The following is a 20,900-nucleotide window of genomic DNA, read 5'->3' on the forward strand; positions in this document are numbered from 1 at the left end:
TATCGTATTAAAAGTTTATTCATGAAAGAATAATATATTCAATAAAAGAACACAATCAACCCAACCCACTTTTTAAAGGAAAATGAACAGCGCGCACTAGTAGCTGCTCGAAAATGGCGCAAAGTTGGTCGGAATTATGGGCTCACTCGGGATGGGTTGAGCTCTTTGTTGCGGCGCTGATCATTTTCATCACGACATCGGCGATTCTCTTCATTCCTTCGAAGAAAAACGAGGGCGAGGATGCGAATGGGAATACGAGAGAGGATAAGAGTGGAGAAAACTCAACGCCGCCCGAGTCGGATGAGACGAAAAACAAGCTTCCACGGCAATATCGTCGAGTAACTACTTAATTCTTCGAGAAACAGACTTATTCTGATTCTAGCTCAAACGACAAGCGACGAAGAAGTTCGACGAGTTTAAACGCGCAACGCATTCGAAAATTATCAGTATTCATGATAAACTAAGAGACGGTTTACCTACCGGTAATCAGAGTTATTCAATTCACTTACCAGTACAGTTACACTCACATTTACCCACAGTATCACAGTTAATTTAATCTCACGAATAGAATACAAGAGTTGAAATGGTTGTGGTTCAAATTAAAAATCACTGATTCGGAATGATTCATTTTGCCAAGTTGATCAAGTAATTACTGCATGGATCTTTTCTGACTAGCACTAGAATCGAAAGAACTAACGGGTCTTTTTCTCTTCTCTAGGTCAACCGTACTTCAATATTCCTAAGATCTCGCACTCTGGTAGACCACTAACGCAAAAGGTACAGAATTCGCATGAAAAAACTCTAACGATTCTCTCTTCCTCTATTATTTTATCTTCAGCCCCTTCTTCTTTCAGGAACGAACTCAAATTCTCCTGAAAAAGCTCCTGCAGCTTGAAAAAGAACCCGAGCACCTCCTGGTCAAGCAGATTCCGGAGTATTTATTGAAAGGATCTGAAGTGGAAACTGATGATCGATTGCCTTCCGAGTTCCAGTTTTTGCTCAAAACTGTCCGAGTTTTTGGACACTTTGACAAGCCGGTGTTTCTGTCGCTCTGTAAACACATGAAAGTACAAGAGCTCAAGCAAGATGAGTACTTGTTCAAGATCGGGGACAAGGACGAGTGGATTTACGTTGTCCAGGTACAGTACCACGGTGTTTTCATCTTTCATTTTTCACTAGACTGGCGCAATTGACCTCTTCGTCCAGCAAGGAAGCCATGAAAAGCTTATCGCAGAAGTCCGCCCTGGGGAGTCCATCGCGTCTCTTCTCTCTGTTCTTGATGTCCTTACAGGACACGCAGCACCATACAAGACCGTTTCCGCAAAAGCCCGCGTAACATCGACGATTATCAAGTTGCCAGCGAGCTCGATTCTCAAAGAGTTTGAAAACTTTCCCGCCAGTTTGGTTCGGATTGTCCAAATGATCATGCTTCGTCTCCAGCGAGTGACCTTCCTCGCGCTTCATGACTATCTCGGTTTATCTGAAGAATTGATCGATGCGCAGGCGAAATCGTCTCTTCATCGAACTCCTTCGCGAAACAGCAGCTTACGAACCTCTGTGTCTTCCGACGAAATGAACGGGCCTCTGAACTCACCAGAAACCCCAAATCGCAACGAAAAAACTCACTCTCTTCGACGAACAAGCTCGTTTTCCAGCCGAAGACCGCGTTTCAACGAAGTAGCAACAGTATTCGAAACGGCCGAGGATGGAGTTTCAGAACCAGCAACTTACAAACAAGGCAAAAATGACAACAATGATTTCAACAACGCGATTGAACGAGCCTTCTGCCGCGACACCGATGACAATCTGTCCGATTCCGCCATCAAGGAGCATCCAAAGAGTCCAAAATCTCCTCAACCAAGGAAGAATCCAAATCAAAACCGCCGTGAAAGTTTTCTTCCTTTCTTCGACGAGGAAATGTTTGAAGACGCCGTTTCCGAGCTTGCTGATATCTTTGGCTTAGAGAACACTGATGCGATTACTGATAAATTGGATATGGCGAAAGTCGAAGGAGGAACGGTCATCTGCGACGAGGGCGATCAAGACCTCTGCCTGTACTACATAGTTTCTGGCTGCCTTGTCGCTCAGCAGCGCTGTGGCGATCGGTCTGCAACGCTTTACGAAGCTACGAGAGGCTCGATCTCCGGCCAATTGAGTGTTCTCACAGGCGAGCCAACATTCTTTAAAACGACGGCGAGGGAAAACTCAATCCTCTTGAAGATGCAAAAGTCTGACTTTTACGCTCTTATGCGCGACTACCCCCGCGTGGTTTTGAATCTAGCCGCCACTGTAGTCTCTCGACTGTCGAAATTCGTCCGACAAATTGACTTCGCGCTCGATTGGGTGCAATATGAAGCTGGGCAAAAACTTTTTGCGGAAAATGAACAAGCGGATTGCATCTACATTGTCCTAAGTGGTCGGTTGAGAGGAGTGAAGGAAGACGGAATCGTCTGCGAGTTTGGAAGGGGAGAGACTGTCGGACTTATGGATCTCTTCCGATCCCGGGTGAGAACTCTTTCGGTCCATGCTGTTCGAGACACGGAGGTTGCCAAGATTCCAGCTGCGCTGATGGAGCATATCAAACGCCTCTTTCCGTCAACGATTCAGAACATCATTGCGCTTATGACAGACCAAGTAGCCATCAATCACAGCAATCGTCTCATGGCTAATCAGCAGAACATCTTCAACAAGGAAACATACGGTGGCCTAGCAAATCAGCTCGCAAATGTATCAACTGTCGCAGTCCTTACTTCTGATCCTGACGTGCCGCTAGAAATTTTCTCTATAGAAATTTCAAACGCTTTGAACGCACATGGAAAGGTGCAGCGATTGGCAAGTGATTTGGTCAAGCGACGACTGGGCGAGAGGATCTTTGAAGTCCAAAATGAATTTCGCTTGACAACATGGCTCGGGCAGCAGGAAGATATTCACAGAGTAACGATCTACCAGTGCGACGAGAAGCTGACGGAGTGGACAAAGAGGTGCTTGAGACAGGCTGATTGTATTTTGGTCGTTGCTCTTGGCGGCTCAAAGTCGAAGATGGGCAGTTTGGAGAAGGAAATTGAAAACTTCGCGACAAGAGCATTGAAAGGTAAGAAACCCTTCCGGTTGAAATTTCAACTGTTCAGTTTTGGTTTTGCTCCACAATGAAGAAGCAGAAACTCCTTACAAGACTGCCGAGTGGCTCAACATCCGCGGATGGTTAACAACACATTTCCACGTAAAAGTGCCTTCTTTGATGATGAAACGAAATGCTACGCGCTTGAGGAAAGAAGTTTTGCTCAAAATTCGAGAGAAGAATGAAAGCCCATTTTCTGACTTTTCCCGTTTGGCGCGATTTATCACTGGACGATCTATTGGTGTCGTATTTGGTGGAGGAGGTGCGCGAGGAGTCACACAGGTTTTAAAAGGTCTTGAAAGAATTGAAATTACTTTCATTTAGATTGCATTTATTGAACAGCTGATTGCAAAAGGAATTCCTATTGATATGGTTGGTGGGACTTCGATTGGGTCACTAGTTGGCGCACTCTATGCGAAGTATAGAAATGTAGAGACCATGAATGTGCATATGAAAGACTTCTGCAAGAGAATGTCATCTTTGTTTGCGAAGATTTTGGATATCACGTATCCCATTACAGGAATGGACAAGCTAACGGATTTTACCTACCTGATTTTCCTTTTGCTGATTAATTCTCACGGAAAAAGGAATTTTGTTTTGCCATAATATCAGTTGCTAAAAACATTTATGGTTGTCCATTTAAAAAGCGATGTTCAGCGGACGCGGCTTCAACCGAGAAATTCAGCAAACTCTGATGGAAACGCAAATCGAAGATCTTTGGATCCCCTACTTTGCCATTTCTACAGATCTTACTAAACAAAGAATGCGTGTCCATACGTATGGAAGTCTATGGAGATATGTAAGGGGTTCAATGACACTGACTGGTTATTTGCCACCGATGTGCGATCCAAGAGATGGTCACTATTTGGTCGATGGAGGTTACATAAATAATTTGCCGGTGGATGTTGCCAAAACGAGAGGAGCGAATATTGTTCTAGCAATCGGTAGGTTTTCTTAGATTTCTCTGAAAAACATGTTTTATCAAAAGATGTTGGCGCTCGAGAATCCGCAGATCTGTACAACTACGGCGACTACATCTCCGGTTGGTATCTTCTTTGGCAAAAGTGGTGGCCCTGGGCAAAGACTCTCCGAATCCCAGATCTCAACGAGATCCAGTCACGACTGGCATACATCGCAAACAACCATCTCCTCGAAGAATTCATCAACAACGATGAATGCGTTTACTTACGCTGCGATAACATTGAAAAATTCGCGACAATGGGTAAGTGCCCATGGTACAAGCAGTCGACTGCTCTCGTCAATATCTTTAGATTTCGATAAATTTGGGCCGATCTACGAGTTTGGGCGAGAAAATGCTTCTGGACTCCTGACCGATGAGATTGTTGAAAACGTCAAAAGTACCTTTTCCGACGTTTCAAGAACGATGATAAAGAAAAAGACAAAACGATCGCCAACGTTTGTAGGAACGTTGGATACCTTTTTGACAATTTTCTTATTCAATAAGACTTATTGAAACGGAAATGTATCCAAGAAAAGACCTTGCCGCTGTTTTTGAAAAGCTCCCGACTCCACTAAAGACATCCGTTTCGCGAGCTTTTCTCTCTGAACACTCGGAAAACGAGGACGAGGATGCGCATCATCGGCTCAACCACGGCTACATATCTGGCTAGCTGCTCACAGAAGTATCACTGTACTTATATATCTTCCCGATCACCCAGACCTTACACACTGTTGTTTGAATCTACCTCTGACAGAAAACGAGATGTTGAAATATATATAAAATTTTTATTTAAATAGCGATTCATTCGAAGTTATTGTTGTAAATTAACTTTGTCTTCGACTTTCTTGACTTTTCTTTGATTGGTTTTTCATCGAGCTGTTTCTCGTGAAATGCTTCTAAAACGCCTTGAGAATTGATGATCTTTTTGGCCCAGGCAGCAATCGCAAAAGCAGCGTAGGCTTTTCCAGCAGTAAAGATAAACCCTGAATTCTTTGAATTCCTTGTAAGAAATGGTTAATTTTACCTGAGAAGGAACCAGGGTAGAGATCCTGTAGCCAGTTTAGAACAAAAATATGAATTCCAGTTGACAAAAACGCATCAAACAAATACTTCATGTTGGAAGCCATCTGTTTCAGGATACTACAGCACCACTCAGGCCTTTAAAAATATCGTCGATACTCAAAATCGAAATATTGCCTTACCGATCAACCGGGAGAATGAAGACAACAACGCCAAGTGTGATCATAAAAATCAAGCATCGAAGAAATTGTGGAAGAACATCGGCGCTAATTGATAGATTCTTCTCCTTCGCCATTTTGCTTTTCTTGTAAACTGAAGTTTTCTTCCTTGTTTGTTTGGAAAGATCGTTACTGTTCTAGAGACAATCTCTAGAAAGCCAATCAATCAACAAGTTTTGTTTCTTATTGTGGCAGAAAAGAGAAAGACATGGGAGCTTCTCCGAAGAAAAAAGTATCCTACGATGCGCTGGAAGAAATGAAGAAACGAATCGCTGCCAAGGAATCTATCCGCAATTCCCTAGGAACTGTTCAAAGAAAGAATTGAGAGACAAACTTAATTGCTTTTGTGAGCATATAAAAGACCGGAAAGATAAGCTTCGGCTAGCGATTATGCTGGTCATGAGTCTGATTTTCGTCCTTTCTGTTTTCGGACTCGCTGTTTTGAAATCTACTTCTGAAATTACCGCTACCGCTACTGTTGCTCCCACTGCTGCTCCACTGACAACGACCCGTAAGTCTTCTTGATCCTCTCTTTCTATTTTTCATTCTTCAGCTGCTTGGAGACCGTGGCCAAACACGCCCTACGAGCTATATGCCTACTATCACTGCGGAGTGAATCCAGCATTATCACTCGCCAATGTCACTCCCGATAAAAACGCAAAAGTCACCGACTGGCCAATGCTCGTTACAGTCACTCGAGCTTCCTGTGGTGGGGGAGCTTCTTGTAATCTAACACTAGAATCGACAGTTGTTACGAATGTCTGCATGGGAGTGGCTGTTGATAGGTGAGTCGTCCAAAATCAAGGAGGAAAATCGTGGTAATCAACGAGTTTTAAGCCGGACGATTTGGGCAAGAGCAAGTTGTTTACAGCCGAATGGAAGAGAAAATCTTCAGAATTATCCTCTCGCAACAGGAACTCGTATTCTCTCACGCTTTTCTTCATCTTTAAAAACAATGAGAACCCGGCTAGATGAGGATAATTTCTATGTCATCACCGGCCAAAACCTCGAACTAACAACGCTGAAAGAGAACTCTCTCCTTGCCATCGAATCTCTTTGGCCTTCGAGTCAATACAACACGACCATGGATTTTTCGAATTTCCAGCAGAACGATCTTCTCATTCTCCGCACCAAAATTGACATGACTGATTTCGTCCCTGCCTGCATCCCTGACCTGCAGCAAGATGCAAACGCGGCCGGACAGGTGCCCAAGAAATGCTGGTTTATCGGACTAAATGGATATGGAGGAGCTTTTCAGGTTCCGGCGACGATGCTGGGCGATTCAGAGGAATCGTTTCGCAAAAATAACTTGAAATTCACGAAGAGAATTTCTGAAACTTTGAAAAGTGCAATGATAATTTTATTCTGAATAACAAGCTTGATTTTACGAATCAATTCTGCGCCAAGGCTATTTCGGACTTTGACAAAATTGCATGCGGAAAGGACTTCATTTTTGCATGCGACTACGAGACTCAATTTGGTGATCGAAAACTGGTTGCTTTTGGAAACATGATTTATCACCCTTTTCAAGACTGCACCCATTTGGATAATATCTTCATCTTCAACAGGTAATCAAAACTCACCCCATTTTTTTCTTATACTACTGATATAATATCAGGTTTGCTTATGAATACGAAATGCTCTGCTGTGGACAGACTGAAGAGCCAAAATATGGACCCTGTATTTATGTCAACTGCACTGAACAACCTTTGAGCTACCCATGAATAAAGCCACATTTTATGAAGATTTATTGTCTTTTTGTTGAAGAATGAAGGTTAGTTACACTCACACCCGGCGAATTTGACGGCGAAATTGTTGCAAATTGATTACTGCTTCCACTAAAACGATGAAATGAGAATTGATTGCTAAGAGATAGATTAGTGGTGATTTCTAAAGAATAATCAAGTTGGGAATCACACCAAACTTTTCTAATTGTTGTCAACGAGTTTTTAAATGCGCTAATTGACGGCGGCAATATTCCACCAACCATCGCCGTTGATTTCGTTCTCCATCTCAGTATCCGCATTTTGCACGTGTAGTTTTATTTCTCGAAGCGATGTTTCCTAGAATTGTGGAGATCAAAAAGCTTCAAAAGGGGCGAACCTGAATTTCCCCTCCGAGCAAAATTTCGTCCAAAACAGCGTGGACTCGTTCGAAATTGAAGATAACGTCGAGCTCGCAAACGTTTCCAAAGTAACGATCAAGCGCTAGAAAAGCATTACAGCGCTAGCAAGACGAAAGAATATACCTTCGACAATTCTATGGATTAAAGCAAGCGCTAAAAGCTCATTTTCATCCTCATCTACTCCAATGCAAAAGAACAGGGAAGCATATCGTTTATAAATATATTTAACGCCTTGAATTCATCTATAAATTCAGCGCAGAAGTTCAATAAAAAAACCTTTATGGTGGAAAATATTCGAATAGTTTCCATTTCTATTCAATGCCATTTGTATCACTTCATGGTTCGTTTTATTTCTTCAAATTTTATCATTCAGTTTTTTCTTCCTTCTCACCTTATTTTTTCAGGCACACTTAGGAACCATTTGCTAAGTCTCAACCTTCCATGCCTTGAAAAAAGAATGACGCTTCTGTACATTCTCTGCGAGTTTTAATTCACTAACAGAACAATAAATTTTCTCTCTCTTTTGTCTTTCGGTTTTTATCAGTCCTAACTGCGCCCTGGAAAAATGTCAAAGAAAAGGAAGAATTAATCAAATGTTTATTTCACAGGGAGCTACGCTTTGCCCGGATCGTATTTATGAATTTTATGACTCAGGGAGTGTGTAATATCGCAAACGAAGAGTTATTGTTCTTTTTAACGCTTGAATTTCCTCTTGGTCAAAACAAAGAGCTCTCCATTATGGACTCATAATAGAAAAAAGGGAAGACTGCAGATTATTGAGCTACCGGGCGGAGCAAGATGAAGGAGAAAAGAATGAACAGAAAACTCGCAAGCATAATCAATGATACAAAAAGCTTTTCCCTTGCTTCTTTCATGATCGGATGGTCGTTCCAATTTCTCCGGCGCCATTCAACATTCGATCCGGAAGCGTTTTCCATCGGAAGGGGGATCTCGGGAATCGGTTTGTTGAGAAATTTCGCAAGAGGCTCCCAACCATCTTAATTTCCTTCATAAAAGATTCGTTGATTGCATTTACCTTTGACATTCCACACAAGAAGCCGAGAAGCCGGAACACTTCTGGTTACCCGTAAAATATGATCGTTGTAATTTTCGATCATCATTGCTTTGTTCTCGATGAAAAATCTTTCATACTCTTCTTGAAAGCAAAAGTCAAAGCCCGGTTTTATTTTGAGGAATCTCTCCATCCAAAGCTGCACTAGAATGACGAATTATTCATGAAACAGTTGGACTCGGTAGTCTTACTGATTTTCATTTGTCGCTTGGCTGTTTTGCCCATAAAACCAAACGACATCAGAAAAAGCAAAAGCCAAAAGGGAAAAATTCCACCGATGGAATATTTTCTCAGACTTCGTACCCATCGCAGTCGCGATTCGAACCACTGCTCTCCTGAATCTCGAACTGTCAGAATCACCTTGGCTTTTGGACAATGCGTGACAAATTCTCGCCAATATAGGGTTGATGGAACATCTTGGTTTGCGTTGTAGCCTCGCTTTTTGTACTCTCTAAGAAAACGTATTGAAATCGCAATAGAAAATCTTACCGAAGAATTCGAGAAAAGGGAATCTTTCTCTCCATTATTCTCAGCCATGTTTTGTTCATTTCCACATTTTCCATCAAATCGGCGACTTTGTATCCAAAGTGATTCAAACAGGCCGACAAGGTTTTTGACCCTGTTTTCGGAAAACCAACGCATATTACTTTCATTTTCTCGATTTTGTTTTTGAAGAAGAAGAACTTTCGTAAATCCAAATTCATTCTATGCTTCAGTAGAGCGTGAAATAACTCAAATTGATATAGAATTATGTTGAATCTAAGGTACCTTAGCGGTAGCTAGATCTTTTCGAAGATAAGTGAGATACAAGCTGTGATTTCTCGAGCGATATCTTTATCCACCTGTGACGCTATTTATTTACTGGTTCGATGATGCATCTCATTCAGATTCCAAATTTCACAGTTTTCGCGACAATATAAATTCGAGTTTCAAATCGAATTTTAGCGAATTTCAATTTTCAAACAAAATGAAGGTCATATTTCTTTTTCTTTTCCTGAGGCTTGATTGTGTCAGTTTGAATGGACTTTTTATACCCGGTATGATGCCGACAGAGATGAACCAAGATCAGAGACAGCAGTTTGATCCAGCTTTGCTTTCGCTTTTGAGCAATGGTGAGGGTTCTTCGTCAGAATTGATGAAGTCGCAGCTAATGGCACAAATGGGCAATTCTGAAAATCAAGCACAAATCAACCCGATGCTTTTGTCATTTTTGAATGATGACAAAAGTGATGTGGACGTCTCTGAAATGATGAAGGCTCAGATGATGTCGCAAATGGGTTCTATTGGAAATTCAATTAATCCGATGCTTATGTCCATGCTCAATGACGATGGTGACCAGGATTTTTCAGCGAAAGAAATGATGAAGGCGCAAATGATGAGCCAGATGTCTTCTTCCGGCACTCCAATCAATCCGATGCTGCTGTCTTTCCTGAATGATGATGACGAAAACGATAATGGGTCGAAATCGACAACAGAGATGCTGAAGCAACAAATGTTAGCTCAGATGTCAGCCTCCGGCGATCCTGTCAGTCAGATGATGGTCCAATCTTTTCTCAATAAAAATGATGAAAGCTCGGAGTCAAAATCGCCATCCGAACTACTCAAGAATCAAATGCTTGCGCAAATGGCAACAAGTGGTTCAATTAACCCGATGATGCTGACCATGTTGGACGAGGCGGATGACGTTGGCGGGGATAAAATTGACAGAATGAAAATGGAAATGCTCAACCAGTTGATCCGAGATCCAGAGACCTACAAAATGGCTAGCACATTGAAAGCAATTCTAGACGATCGAGATGGAGACATCGACTTGACGAGTTTGATGAATCAAAAAATGGTCCCCGCATTTGACTTTGACGATCAATTTGATGTCGGAAGCATGCAAGACCAAGACCGATCTATGCTATCAAAATCAAGGCCACCAACTCCACCTCCACTTGACAAGTCAGAAGTCATGTTTTCGCTCAAGTATCCTCAGTTCAAAGATGAAAAGGTATCTGGTCTTGCGAAGACATTCTCGACCTTCGATCAGAACATGGAAGAGAACTCAGAAAGACTGGAAGATTTCGCGATCGAGATTATGGTCAACATTGACTACAAAAAAGGTAAACCAGAAAAAATGCTAATGAAATAATTTTTGAATTAAAGACCCACTGAAAATGCTGAATTTCATCGATTTCTCAACAAATGATACACTTGGAAACACCCCGATGATCCTCGCGATTGGAAATCTTATCAACAACCAGTGTTTCTCGAAAGGCTCCATCCATGACTTCGCAATATCCGTACTCGAGAACAATTACAGCTTCGATGCGTACAGAACCTCAGCTGGAATCGCCACGATTCAACGAGAGATAAAACTTTCTGTTCCTTGGCAAAGTGTTCTCGAAAAAGACACTCTGGCAGCAGATGAGCTGAAAGAAACAATCTCGCAGATGATAAAGAGGGACTTCAGAATGAGTGAATTCGAGAGACTGTCCGTTACGGTAAAGAGTCTCACACCTTCGCAATCGATCGCTGACGATGAAATAATGGTCGAAGCCCTCGTAGAATTCTCTGCAAAACGAACCCAAAACACGCAGGAAAACGATCTTGCGATAGCGATAGAGGAGATTGTTAAAGACTCATTCCTTTTCACCGAGATTGCAATTCCGGAAAAGGACAAAGACGAGATCCTCCAGGGCTCTTTGGAGAAATCCGTGCGTGTCGTCCTCAAATCTGGCTGGAGCAATGAACTGAACGAGCCTGAATCTCTTTACTCGAAACAGCTGAAATCCGTGATTGAGCAAGCTTTTGTCGACTCTCCAGTTTGGCTGACGTTTGGGCCACTGGAAATTTCCGTCGAAAATTTGAAACGATCGACAGTTTTTTACTTTGGCATCGAAGCTAACATGACGATCAAAGGAATCACGTCGGAGGAGGAGTGGAAAGACATCTTCGACTATTTAAAAACAGTACCAAAAGAAGGGCATTTTATCGGTACGAGTGAATTTTCATCAAGAATTTAAAAATAATTCATTTTCAGGTGCCGTTGCTCAGCAGCAATCTGGTCAAGCTGTTGAAGAGATGCAGGCTGTAACGACAGAAGCTCCAAAAGAATTCATCGTGGTGGACAATACTCACGAGATAATTCTCTCGCTCTACTTCAACGAAAACTTAGAGGATCCATCATCAGGGGCCTACAAGCAGTATAAGAAAATTCTCGATCTTTCTTTGGCAGAGGACGACAAAAATATCGAAATTCTTCAGTTCAAAAAAGCTTCTAGTGGAATGACCTTGGCAAAGATCAATTTTCCACAAGGTAAAATTAAAGTTGTATTAACCATAATTTCCTTTTATTTTGAGCAAATTTTATTCATTTTTTTCTCTTTGAGATGACTTAAATTACCTAACCGCTTCAACAGCTCTGACGATTGCATTGAAAATACCAATTTCACTTTCATGGTCTCTTCAGATTATCAATTCGAGGACATTAAAAAGAAAGTCGACGCTGCTTATTTCCTCGACTTTCCTGAACAGACAAGACGTAGAAAGCGGTCCTTAGTTTCGAAACCGAATACATCTGTATCCAACCGTCAAATTCTTCTCGTCCTTGCTCTCCAATACATCTCAGGGAAAATTCTAGTGCCATTCAACGAAATTGCTTTGCTTCAAAATGAAGAAAACTCCTTTTTAGTCGATGCTGCCTTTGAATTTCTCGTCAAAGACTACCAAAGAGGTATGCTTTTATTTGAATAATTATACCTAGAAACTTCAAAATGATATTTTTAAATATTCTTATTTTCATTCCTTAGTTCACGAGTCAATATCAACAAAAGGTAACTCCGACCCCCTTCATGCGATGATACTGTATCTCAACAGACTAACGGAATCGGAAACGCTGAAAGTCAACAACTTCCTGAGCTTCTTTTTCAACCCCGAATCGTTGATGGTCTATCAAGTCGCGCTGCAACAATTCTCCAATGCCTGCCTGTAATCACTGTACATATTATACCCTGTATAATAAAAAGATAGCAATTGAATAGTCATGCTTTATTGTTCATGAAGAAAATAAGCATCATTAAAAGCGCGATTAATTTACTTCTTGACGCAGGAAATCTTTCCAGGCTTTCGCTTCCAGCCCTTGTTGGACTTGCACTTGACAACTCCGTCGGACCAGGGTCTGTTCTGCTTATCGGAGAATTGTTGGAAGCCTTTGTTGCATTGGAGCTTGCACTTTCGGCCCTTGCCTTTTTTGGTACCGTCATCGTTCAAGTTTCGCTGGCACTTCCACTTGCCATTTTCAACAGCTGGAATTTTCTGACCCTTGCACATTCCTAGAAAAATTAAACGCTAATCTTATAAAGAAAACTTACCTGGTCCTTTCTCGTCGACATCGAGAGCTCTCCAAGTTTTGCCATCCTCCGATTGTTGACCCTGATCGTCAAAATAGACGTCGACGAGCTGAGCTGACAAAGCACCGAAAAAAAGTCCCAAAAGCTTCATTTTTTCAAAAGACTCTGATTCGAACCGCCGACCGAATCGTTTTTATGCGCGTGAGATAAGATAGACCGCCAGCTGTGGTAAGATTAATTCAGAGAAACGAATTCATGTCACATGAGTATAAACAGGCTTGATTTAAGGTTTATCTTTGGGATTTAGAAAATATTCTCAGCATTTTTCAATCATTTGACTTATCGACTAAGTCTTAGTATAAAGTCGCCAGTTTAGTCTTGTTGCAAGCAATCTTTTCTATCAAGAACCGTTAAATGGAGCTTTCAAGCCAAGTTAGGATTTCGAGTTCAGAACCTTTGTTTTTCAAAAGTCCTCCCGAACCGGGAATCGAACCCGGGCCGCCGGAGTGAGAATCTGGAATCCTAACCCCTAGACCATTCGGGACTTGTCTAACGACCTCAAGATAGTACCCACGCCCGAAGTTGTACTGGGAGTCTTTCAGTTACACCATAGATAATTATTTGGTCGACAGACAATCGAAGGTTTTCCAACTCAGACTCAACGACCGTCACAAACAAATAAGACTCCAGTTCAATGAATTCATTCTGAATCAGAATTTCTGATATCTTGTTTCGATCTTGTTGACAAACCATGGATCGACTAACGCTGGCTTTGGAATATCAAAATGTCAATCATGTTCATCACTCCTGAAATCCGCCAAAGGTTCAACTCACCTCCCTCTAAGCTTCAACTTTTAGCTTTATTTCAAATACCAAGCTGAGTCAGAAGAGAAAGCATCGCTTACTGAGCATGAAAGTTAACTTATTTCGTTTCATATTTAGAAACATCGCGGGAGCTGTTTATCAATAAACCGAGGTCGCATAAACAACGCTCGGGAGTGCTATGAAATTTTCGGTTTTATGCTCGTGATTAATATTTGTCCTTGGGGTTTGATTTCAACTTGATTCACTGATCAGTCACTGATCATCAGTGATCAATGATCATTCTGGATCATCGCAACATAGAATTAGAAAGAAAAAAGAATTCATGAAATTTTTCAAAGAGAAATTTTATTGAAGCTCTCTTTTTCTATAATTGAATATTATTCTATGAGCGTAAATAAAATTATTATTTTTCAACACGAGGAATTGAATTTTTCTAATGCCTCTTTCTGTCTAAATTTCGAATATCCGCGTGATTGATGTATTGGCATTAGGCCCTTTGTCGGTTTCTATAGAAGCACTGACTCTAGGATAACCGCGCAAACGCAGAAACCGTGTGGTTTTGACCCTGCGTCACAAGCGATCAGCTATCCGGAAGCAACCGATAATATATTTTGATGCGTGTCGGCCAGCTACTTATATCCAGCATCCGGTTGGAAAAAATTTAAAGAGAAATCAAATATAAAATAATGAAAATAAATTGTGAAACTTTACTACTTTTTCTTTGGCAGAAAATACAGGTATGATCGTACGAAAACTCCGCGCATATTAACCCTTTTATAGGGTAATCGAATTGAGTGGAAATTCGAAGGACCCGGGTTGAACGAGCAAGTCAATTTACCTGTAAGATATTTTTACGGGATACCTACTCAGAATGGAACGATTTTTTCTGATTTTGATCCTTCGGGTGAGTTTTTTTAAATCTTTACTCTTCTTCAAGAAGATGTAACCAACTGACAATAATTTATCTGTGAGATGAATTGTTCATCAAATTATAATTCGTTCAATCATTTTTAATTCTTTATTCGAACACTTTTTTAGATATTTCGTTCAAAATAATCGATGAAAAATCAGGCAAACGAGCTCGAGCAAGAACAGACTTTGGAGTAACTCACGATGGCCGCGTTCTCTTCCGATATAAAGTCATCTCCCCCTTTCTAACTTCGTCGACCCTCAAACTTCAATACCGAAACTCGCCAATCTTTGAAAAAACCTTCAAAAACCTTCTCTCGGAGTCCTGTTCCTGCCCAAAGTCTAGAGATGAATTCAAAAACTCTTTCCAATGCGAAGAGTTCAAGCATTTAACATCTTCATTCAACCGGTTGAAGAGCAAAAAAATCACAAAAGAGACCATCGCCAATCATTCTTCAAAAACCTTCGCCGACGACAGCGTTGTCCATTACATCATCAAGAACAACAGACTTTATTCAAAGACCCTTTCTCCCAACCTAGATTTCAAGCGCTTCTCGGACGGCATCATTCTTTCCCTCCTCCGAAAAGTCAGGCTTCCAGACATCGAATTCTTCTTCAACGTAGGTGACTGGCCCCTGTCTACAGATTTCCCGATCTTTTCTTGGTGTGGAAGCGATTCAACGAGCGATATCGTCGTTCCAACCTGGGATCAGATCAAAACAACGCTTCTTTCCATGTCAAAAATAAACGTTGACATCCTAACCATGCAGCTCAACGGGCCTAAATGGAAGCAAAAGGTCCCAAAAGGCTTTTTCCGGGGAAGAGATTCCTCAAAAGAAAGAATAAGGGTATCCTCTCTGAACAACACTTCAATAGACGCTGGAATAACCAGCTTTCAATTCCATTCCCAAGGGGAAGATAAGAAGGTCCCGATCGTCCCAATGACCGATTTTGGCAACTTCAAATTTCAACTGCTGTTGGACGGGACTGTAGCTCCCTACAGAGCGCCCTACATCTTCCAAACAAACTCTTTAATCTTCAAACAGAAATCAAAATATGCTGAGTGGTGGTACCCATATTTGAGAAAGGACATCGATTTCGTTGAAGTAGACGAGAAAACTGAAAACATAGAAGAGAAAATACAATGGGCCCTGGAAAACGACGAAATTGCTGAGTGGATTGCTCAGAATGGATTCGACTTGACAAGGGACCTTTTGAAGCCGGAAAATGTTTACTGTCATTATTTACAAGCATTTGAACAGTACAGGTACGCTTAAATTATACTTTTCTTTTTTCTAATGAGAAAATTCTAGCGAGTTGATGGATTTCGACCCTACCGTAACCGAAGACTTCGAACTTATCGACAAAGATCCAGAAATAACTGTATCAACCTGTAATTGCGAGATGCATGAGAGTCATGATGAGTTGTGAACACTAGAATTTCTAATTTACTGCACAAAAGTTGAATAAAAACAAACAACAAGTTATTATTCGTCAAATTTATTGAGAAATCTTTTTCTGGCAAAATCGACAAAGTTTATAATACAGTGTGCTTGTGGGTTTGTGTTCGTAAAGTTCGTTACTGTTACGCGATATTAAAGCAGTATTAAATTGAATAAGGGAATTGTTAGATAAGATTAAATTAAAGTAAATGTATAAACTTGGTGATAAAGACTTGGAGGAAGAATACTGATTGGAAAGTGACTAGGAAAGAAACTAAAAATAAAGAACTTAACTTTTGTTTTTGTCTTTTTTGAATTGGCTTGTTTTGTTAGATCTGATAAGAATTGGTGATGATTTCGCATTCAGTGAGTGTTTGGCGACTCGGAAAGGAGTCTAGGCAGTGGGGTTTTTTCATTGACTGCATTTTTGTTACAAAGGGTTGAATTCCAGAGGGCAAAAATCCTCAGAGAAGTCCGAACTAAAGCAGGGCTATTTTGAAAAAGTGAACGAAAGTAAATAGCCCCAGCGCAGCGCTAGAAAAAAGATAAATTGAAGCATTCTTGTTCGTTTTTAAAACTGAAAATTGCAGTTATCAACAAAACGCTCCCCGATAACAGTATATACAGTTAAAATTTATAAAAGTTTAAGCAGGTGCGCAACTATAACTTTAACTCTTTTGTTAGGATGTCTGCGTTAATACTTATTTTGCTTCTTTCGATATTTAAAGTGTTTCGAGGTGAAGGAAGTTGGTGAGAGTCATGTTAAAAGAAAGGACCACTGCTACTGGAAGGAAGACATGTGCGAGGGCAGATTGGGGTCCAGATGCGGTGCGGCGGAATGGGATGGGTACGATCCCAGAGAGGCAACAGAAGCAGGAGGGTTCAGGACCGAGCCGGGGCCGAACTCGCTGTAGGGGATCTTGTTGGGCGGCACCTGAAATATCAGTTAAGAATTGCAAGAAAAATTGGACGATCGGCGCCACTTTTACGGGACCGACAATCTTAAAGCATGTTTACTTGATTCCAGTACTCACCATATTATCACTCGAAGAAGTGCCGTTAGCAGGTTGATTAGGAATTTGCGAAAAGTCGGGTTGCGAGCCAGTTGGCGGCACTGGCTGACTCGGTAATTGCGATTGAGGCAGTCCCATCGAGCTTGGATCGGCCCCGTCCGGCCTTCTCTTGAGGCAGGCTGCTTTTGGGTTGAGATTGCGGTCGCGCACTTGATGCTCCAGATTCATGATCACGTTTACTGCGTGTTGTAGAATAGATAGTTTTGTCTAAAAGCGGGTTGTTAGAGACAGCAGTTATTCTAAAAGGACAGAAGTCGGTCTAATTGGATTTTTCTTTCGAATAATTTTGACGGGTAACAGAAGCCTATTAGAATAATCAAGAACGAGCAAGTACGGTCCTTCCCTGTGAAAACCCAGTAAGTAACTTAGAACAATCGGATAATAGGAATTCGAACGGATCTGAAAGCGAGTTCCCAAAACTAACCCCGTAAAGCAAAAAAGGAACTTGATGATTACCTGAGGCTTATCATTTTTGAGATGCATTTGAGTCATCCTGCCGAGCTCCTTGAAGGCTTCGTTGATATCCCTCACGCGTAACCTTTCACGAGCATTATTGGCGACTCGTCTCTGCCTCTCACGCTCCTCTCGTTCGGCTGGCGTCAGCATTGACAGATCTTCTTCTTTTTCTTGCTTTGCTGGGAGCATGTGTCCGCCTTCAAAAGCTTTTTAAAAAAAATATCATCAATAAAGCAAAAAAGGACTTCAAAAACAAGACAATTTATCAGTCAGGTGACTATTCTCTTACCTTTTTCATAAGGACTAGGCCTGGATTTCTCCTTTTTCTTCTTCGTTTCCGCCTTCCCAAGATTTGGCGCTTCAGGAACCTGCCCTGGATAGCCGCCCATTTGCGCCCAAGGATTCGGATACCCTGAAAGAAAAACACAATCAATAGACGGAAGAGGGGGTTTGAAATCCTACCAGGAAGTCCCATGCCAGGCGTTTGAGGTCGAACGCCCGGCAAGCCTCCTTGAAGCGCGTTCAGTCCAGCCAGGGGGTTGAAATCTTGACCCCATGGATATTGCATCCCGCCATTTTGATCCCCCGGTATACTCTATAAAAATCAATAACACTAAGAATATTAATTGACTAAAAGTAAACACTGGCTCAACATGAAGGAATAAGCTGGTCTTCCTGTGTAGTAACCTGAGTCAGGATCCTGAAAGAGCTTCAATGAAAAGCTGCTCGTTCAGGGGTTGATTCAGGTATTAACACAGGTTACCGAACCTAGATCGCGGTAAACGATGTCTACTCTCTTAGCTGTACCTGTGGCAAGTATGGATTTCCAGCAGCAAGTCCTGTTGCCCATTGATTCGCAGCTGCAGCGGCCGCGGCTGCCGCATGATTCGGATCATTCGCTGGATCTGCTGCGTGATCTGCCATCTTTTGTTTCTCTCTTCAATTTTCAATCGTCTCTCAATCCAGAATTTCTCAGTTTCGATTCTTGTTTTTACACCGCGGGATGAAGAGGCGCTAAATATGTTGTTATTTAGAGCTGTTTGTACTAAATCTGCGTCAGGTGCAGAAATCCTGATGCGCCGCGGGATGCGCCCAAGTGTGAACAAATATGTAGGAAACTTCACGCGCCGCTGCTTTTCTTGAGCAGCATCCCCTTAATAAGGCGATAATTACCTTTCCAAGTGGAACTAGCAAAATGCTTCTTCTATTCAGACGAATTTCAATAAGGATTTCTGAGTGAAATTCTAACCCCCCTTTTTTATTGGCTCATTGGAAAGAGCGTAAAAAGTTATCCTCGATTCGCCCAAAAGGATGAAATTTCCCCGAAATGACGTCATGGCACGTGACCAAAGTTCCAAAAGTACCAAAACTTTGGACGCTCCGCATTTTCGATCCACTTTAGCTATCAGGGCGTGCGATAGTGGAAAATGATCGTTGCAACGAGAGCTATGCGTGCATCTAGGTTTAATCCCTTCAAAAATTTTTTCAACCCTTTTCATAATTTCATAATTTCAATTTTTTGAAAAAATTTTGGAGGGATGAAACCTAGATGCACGCATAGCTCTCGTTGCGACGATCATTTTCCACTATCGCACGCCCTGATAGCTAAAGTGGGTCGAAAATGCGGAGCGTCCAAAGTTTTGGTACTTTTGGAACTTTGGTCACGTGCCATGACGTCATTTCGGGGGAAATTTCATCCTTTTTTGGGCGAATCTAGGATAACTTTTTACGCTCTTTCCAATGAGCCAATAAAAAAGGGGGGTAAGAATTTCACTCAGAAATCCTTATTGAAATTCGTCTCAAATGTGGTTCTCTTGTTTGTTCTCTTCCTCGATTCTAGTTGTTGGTTCTTTTCTTGTTTGTTGTTTCTCGATGACGATCAGCTTCTCTAACTACAGTGAGTTCTTACTGTAACGTTTTCTGAAAAAAGCAGCGGTTAAAATTGGTATTTACTATTTTGAAAAAGAAAGGCGCCTTTTTGTAAGACAGCGGGGCGCGTTGCGAACAGAGAGTGGAATATCTAGACACCTTGGCGCCAGAAAATCACCCTAAGGGTGAATCAAAGTGAATTTTCACGCACCACCACCCACGCAGGGATAGTGCTGGTGTGGTGCAGCAGCGCTTATAATAATGGGTGCGCACTCGCATTTCGTTTTTTTTTTCTGGTGGAGGTGTGAGTTGTGCGCCAGCACGCGTAGCGAAATTGGTGTTTGATGACTAGCAAATTACCACACAGAATTTTCGGAAGGAATTGGTACACAGATGGTTATGGAATGCAAAGATAATAATTTAATTATTATTTAATCAAGGCAAAGTAACAGAAAGAAGTATAGAAACTAAACACTATTTTTACAAAAGAGTTGATCAAAAATGTATGCATGGGGCCATTTTTATATCAAATTGTTACGATTGATTTTGTAAGAAAAGAAGAATTTTCACGATAATTGGATTATTGATGTTTAAAAAACCTTTAATTTGAAACTGTTTTCCGATAAGCAAGAATCTGACAGTGATAAAAAGACTGATTCAACACTTATATAGACGTACTTATATTCTAGTAAAGGCAATTTTGCACGAATATCTTCGCGAGGATAAAATTATCGTGGCCGTCAAGTTTTCAAAATTATCCCGCGAATTACACCGCGCTTGTTTTTCTTGGAGCATCAAGAATAATAAATCATCTCTCGGCGCACGAGCCAGACCTTTCCTGGAATTTAATTCAAAATCTCCTCGCTCTTTTTCTTTCTCGAATTTCAAAACTTTCACGCTTTTTTGACGGGCTTTTGAATTTCTCTCAATTTAAATTTCCTTTCATAATTATTCATAACTCGCTATGGACTTACACGCGAGCGGTCGTATATGAATAGAGCGGTAGATAGAGCGTAGAATCAATAAAAAATTAACTCGATTTACGTCTCCCCTTGTTTGAATAGCTCTACGAAGGGAGGTCGGCTTCGCCATCTGTCAAATTCAAATCTGTCAGTTTAACACTCAAACCGTCACTTTTTCGTTGTGAATTTGAGGAACCTGGCTTAGCTACAAGAAACTACCATTTTTAACATTCAAATTGACAGCCAAAAAATCATAAAATCTTGAAGATAAATTCCACAATGACTCATTGAGCTCATTGTCAATGAGCTTGACGCCCTTAATTTTCAGTTTTTTTCTTGAAACTCAATTTTGAGAACTCAGAACTGGCAATTTAGAAATATGGCTCAAGTAAGTTTACCCGAGGAAAGTGTGTAAAAGAAGATAAAGTAAACATCGTTGATATTTCCGCTGGCACTTAGGGCCCGCGATACCCCTTTTTTTTATCAGCAGTCCTTGGGTCAAGTAGCCCGTGTTCA

At 41.3% G+C, this 20,900-nt stretch overlaps 9 protein-coding genes and 1 non-coding gene across 12 annotated transcripts; 4 read left to right on the plus strand and 6 right to left on the minus strand.

Annotated features, from left to right (window-relative positions):
- The first annotated feature begins 66 nt into the window (after positions 1-66).
- On the plus strand, positions 67-4,873 carry LOC145705553 (patatin-like phospholipase domain-containing protein 6). Of its 2 annotated transcripts, XM_081783040.1 has the most exons (11): positions 69-338; positions 383-482; positions 719-777; positions 855-1,139; positions 1,180-3,091; positions 3,129-3,400; positions 3,443-3,648; positions 3,776-4,062; positions 4,107-4,340; positions 4,390-4,540; positions 4,614-4,873. In XM_081783040.1, exons 1-11 carry the CDS (start codon positions 114-116, stop codon positions 4,747-4,749), a joined length of 3,867 nt encoding a protein of 1,288 aa, XP_081639166.1. In that variant the 5' UTR covers positions 69-113; the 3' UTR covers positions 4,750-4,873. The 2 variants fall into 2 exon arrangements, with proteins under 2 accessions (XP_081639165.1, XP_081639166.1); XM_081783039.1 differs by lacking the exons at positions 3,776-4,062; positions 4,107-4,340; positions 4,390-4,540; positions 4,614-4,873 and having other exon boundaries at positions 67-338; positions 383-465; positions 735-777; positions 3,443-3,739.
- LOC145705557 (uncharacterized) lies at positions 4,860-5,399 on the minus strand. Its single transcript, XM_081783043.1, has 3 exons — positions 5,282-5,399; positions 5,104-5,237; positions 4,860-5,062 (listed from the first exon to the last, which is right to left on the minus strand). The coding sequence occupies exons 1-3, from the start codon at positions 5,392-5,394 to the stop codon at positions 4,881-4,883; spliced, it is 429 nt and encodes a 142-aa protein (XP_081639169.1). The 5' UTR covers positions 5,395-5,399; the 3' UTR covers positions 4,860-4,880.
- A 283-nt stretch (positions 5,400-5,682) lies between these two features.
- LOC145701750 (uncharacterized) lies at positions 5,683-7,049 on the plus strand. The gene is made up of 4 exons (XM_081778968.1): positions 5,683-5,828; positions 5,871-6,102; positions 6,155-6,885; positions 6,936-7,049. Exons 1-3 carry the CDS (start codon positions 5,708-5,710, stop codon positions 6,684-6,686), a joined length of 885 nt encoding a protein of 294 aa, XP_081635094.1. The 5' UTR covers positions 5,683-5,707; the 3' UTR covers positions 6,687-6,885; positions 6,936-7,049.
- Positions 7,050-7,057: 8 nt separating this feature from the next.
- LOC145701752 (AP-1 complex subunit sigma-3-like) lies at positions 7,058-7,975 on the minus strand. Its single transcript, XM_081778970.1, has 6 exons — positions 7,834-7,975; positions 7,719-7,795; positions 7,566-7,673; positions 7,421-7,524; positions 7,305-7,380; positions 7,058-7,155 (listed from the first exon to the last, which is right to left on the minus strand). Exons 1-6 carry the CDS (start codon positions 7,914-7,916, stop codon positions 7,103-7,105), a joined length of 501 nt encoding a protein of 166 aa, XP_081635096.1. The 5' UTR covers positions 7,917-7,975; the 3' UTR covers positions 7,058-7,102.
- LOC145701751 (uncharacterized) lies at positions 7,834-9,177 on the minus strand. The gene is made up of 4 exons (XM_081778969.1): positions 9,004-9,177; positions 8,706-8,965; positions 8,479-8,658; positions 7,834-8,439 (listed from the first exon to the last, which is right to left on the minus strand). Exons 1-4 carry the CDS (start codon positions 9,165-9,167, stop codon positions 8,216-8,218), a joined length of 828 nt encoding a protein of 275 aa, XP_081635095.1. The 5' UTR covers positions 9,168-9,177; the 3' UTR covers positions 7,834-8,215.
- A 240-nt stretch (positions 9,178-9,417) lies between these two features.
- Positions 9,418-12,534, plus strand: LOC145701748 (uncharacterized). The gene is made up of 5 exons (XM_081778967.1): positions 9,418-10,619; positions 10,663-11,493; positions 11,540-11,815; positions 11,969-12,232; positions 12,309-12,534. Exons 1-5 carry the CDS (start codon positions 9,482-9,484, stop codon positions 12,488-12,490), a joined length of 2,691 nt encoding a protein of 896 aa, XP_081635093.1. The 5' UTR covers positions 9,418-9,481; the 3' UTR covers positions 12,491-12,534.
- LOC145701753 (uncharacterized) lies at positions 12,532-13,007 on the minus strand. The gene is made up of 2 exons (XM_081778972.1): positions 12,870-13,007; positions 12,532-12,830 (listed from the first exon to the last, which is right to left on the minus strand). Exons 1-2 carry the CDS (start codon positions 12,997-12,999, stop codon positions 12,592-12,594), a joined length of 369 nt encoding a protein of 122 aa, XP_081635098.1. The 5' UTR covers positions 13,000-13,007; the 3' UTR covers positions 12,532-12,591.
- A 313-nt stretch (positions 13,008-13,320) lies between these two features.
- On the minus strand, positions 13,321-13,392 carry TRNAE-CUC (transfer RNA glutamic acid (anticodon CUC)). The gene has a single exon. It is a non-coding gene; the product is annotated as a tRNA-Glu (tRNA).
- An 857-nt stretch (positions 13,393-14,249) lies between these two features.
- Positions 14,250-16,063, plus strand: LOC145703328 (protein O-glucosyltransferase 3-like). The gene is made up of 4 exons (XM_081780674.1): positions 14,250-14,410; positions 14,454-14,577; positions 14,712-15,849; positions 15,896-16,063. Exons 1-4 carry the CDS (start codon positions 14,360-14,362, stop codon positions 16,011-16,013), a joined length of 1,431 nt encoding a protein of 476 aa, XP_081636800.1. The 5' UTR covers positions 14,250-14,359; the 3' UTR covers positions 16,014-16,063.
- Positions 16,064-16,072: 9 nt separating this feature from the next.
- Positions 16,073-18,850, minus strand: LOC145703329 (uncharacterized). 2 transcript variants are annotated; one of them, XM_081780675.1, is made up of 7 exons: positions 18,727-18,850; positions 18,361-18,567; positions 18,016-18,148; positions 17,843-17,965; positions 17,554-17,759; positions 17,059-17,304; positions 16,073-16,958 (listed from the first exon to the last, which is right to left on the minus strand). In XM_081780675.1, the coding sequence occupies exons 2-7, from the start codon at positions 18,475-18,477 to the stop codon at positions 16,806-16,808; spliced, it is 978 nt and encodes a 325-aa protein (XP_081636801.1). In that variant the 5' UTR covers positions 18,478-18,567; positions 18,727-18,850; the 3' UTR covers positions 16,073-16,805. The 2 variants fall into 2 exon arrangements, with proteins under 2 accessions (XP_081636801.1, XP_081636802.1); XM_081780676.1 differs by having other exon boundaries at positions 16,074-16,958; positions 17,554-17,750.
- Between the last annotated feature and the right edge of the window lie 2,050 nt (positions 18,851-20,900).

Source organism: Oikopleura dioica, chromosome PAR, assembly GCF_907165135.1.
Source record: "Oikopleura dioica chromosome PAR, OKI2018_I68_1.0, whole genome shotgun sequence".
NCBI lineage: Eukaryota > Metazoa > Chordata > Appendicularia > Copelata > Oikopleuridae > Oikopleura > Oikopleura dioica.

Coding starts and splice junctions, on each gene's coding strand:
- LOC145703329 (XM_081780675.1), bottom strand. CDS start 18,477: ATGGCAGATCACGCAGCAGATCCAGCGAATGATCCGAATCATGCGGCA. Junction 18,149..18,360: donor GAAATCCATACTTGCCACAG/GTACAGCTAAGA, acceptor TGATTTTTATAG/AGTATACCGGGGGATCAAAA. Junction 17,760..17,842: donor GCCTAGTCCTTATGAAAAAG/GTAAGAGAATAG, acceptor TTTTTTAAAAAG/CTTTTGAAGGCGGACACATG.
- LOC145703328 (XM_081780674.1), top strand. CDS start 14,360: ATGAAAATAAATTGTGAAACTTTACTACTTTTTCTTTGGCAGAAAATA. Junction 14,411..14,453: donor TTCTTTGGCAGAAAATACAG/GTATGATCGTAC, acceptor ACCCTTTTATAG/GGTAATCGAATTGAGTGGAA. Junction 14,578..14,711: donor TTCTGATTTTGATCCTTCGG/GTGAGTTTTTTT, acceptor ACACTTTTTTAG/ATATTTCGTTCAAAATAATC.
- LOC145701751 (XM_081778969.1), bottom strand. CDS start 9,167: ATGAAAGTAATATGCGTTGGTTTTCCGAAAACAGGGTCAAAAACCTTG. Junction 8,966..9,003: donor CCCTTTTCTCGAATTCTTCG/GTAAGATTTTCT, acceptor ACGTTTTCTTAG/AGAGTACAAAAAGCGAGGCT. Junction 8,659..8,705: donor CAAGCGACAAATGAAAATCA/GTAAGACTACCG, acceptor TCGTCATTCTAG/TGCAGCTTTGGATGGAGAGA.
- LOC145701753 (XM_081778972.1), bottom strand. CDS start 12,999: ATGAAGCTTTTGGGACTTTTTTTCGGTGCTTTGTCAGCTCAGCTCGTC. Junction 12,831..12,869: donor TGTCGACGAGAAAGGACCAG/GTAAGTTTTCTT, acceptor TAATTTTTCTAG/GAATGTGCAAGGGTCAGAAA.
- LOC145705557 (XM_081783043.1), bottom strand. CDS start 5,394: ATGGCGAAGGAGAAGAATCTATCAATTAGCGCCGATGTTCTTCCACAA. Junction 5,238..5,281: donor TTCATTCTCCCGGTTGATCG/GTAAGGCAATAT, acceptor ATATTTTTAAAG/GCCTGAGTGGTGCTGTAGTA. Junction 5,063..5,103: donor CTACCCTGGTTCCTTCTCAG/GTAAAATTAACC, acceptor CAAAGAATTCAG/GGTTTATCTTTACTGCTGGA.
- LOC145701750 (XM_081778968.1), top strand. CDS start 5,708: ATGCTGGTCATGAGTCTGATTTTCGTCCTTTCTGTTTTCGGACTCGCT. Junction 5,829..5,870: donor TGCTCCACTGACAACGACCC/GTAAGTCTTCTT, acceptor TTCATTCTTCAG/CTGCTTGGAGACCGTGGCCA. Junction 6,103..6,154: donor ATGGGAGTGGCTGTTGATAG/GTGAGTCGTCCA, acceptor ACGAGTTTTAAG/CCGGACGATTTGGGCAAGAG.
- LOC145701752 (XM_081778970.1), bottom strand. CDS start 7,916: ATGTACAGAAGCGTCATTCTTTTTTCAAGGCATGGAAGGTTGAGACTT. Junction 7,525..7,565: donor AATCCATAGAATTGTCGAAG/GTATATTCTTTC, acceptor ATGCTTTTCTAG/CGCTTGATCGTTACTTTGGA. Junction 7,381..7,420: donor TGCTCGGAGGGGAAATTCAG/GTTCGCCCCTTT, acceptor CCACAATTCTAG/GAAACATCGCTTCGAGAAAT.
- LOC145701748 (XM_081778967.1), top strand. CDS start 9,482: ATGAAGGTCATATTTCTTTTTCTTTTCCTGAGGCTTGATTGTGTCAGT. Junction 11,494..11,539: donor AAAAGAAGGGCATTTTATCG/GTACGAGTGAAT, acceptor ATTCATTTTCAG/GTGCCGTTGCTCAGCAGCAA. Junction 12,233..12,308: donor CGTCAAAGACTACCAAAGAG/GTATGCTTTTAT, acceptor TTCATTCCTTAG/TTCACGAGTCAATATCAACA.
- LOC145705553 (XM_081783040.1), top strand. CDS start 114: ATGGCGCAAAGTTGGTCGGAATTATGGGCTCACTCGGGATGGGTTGAG. Junction 1,140..1,179: donor AGTGGATTTACGTTGTCCAG/GTACAGTACCAC, acceptor ATTTTTCACTAG/ACTGGCGCAATTGACCTCTT. Junction 3,649..3,775: donor CCCATTACAGGAATGGACAA/GCTAACGGATTT, acceptor AGCGATGTTCAG/CGGACGCGGCTTCAACCGAG.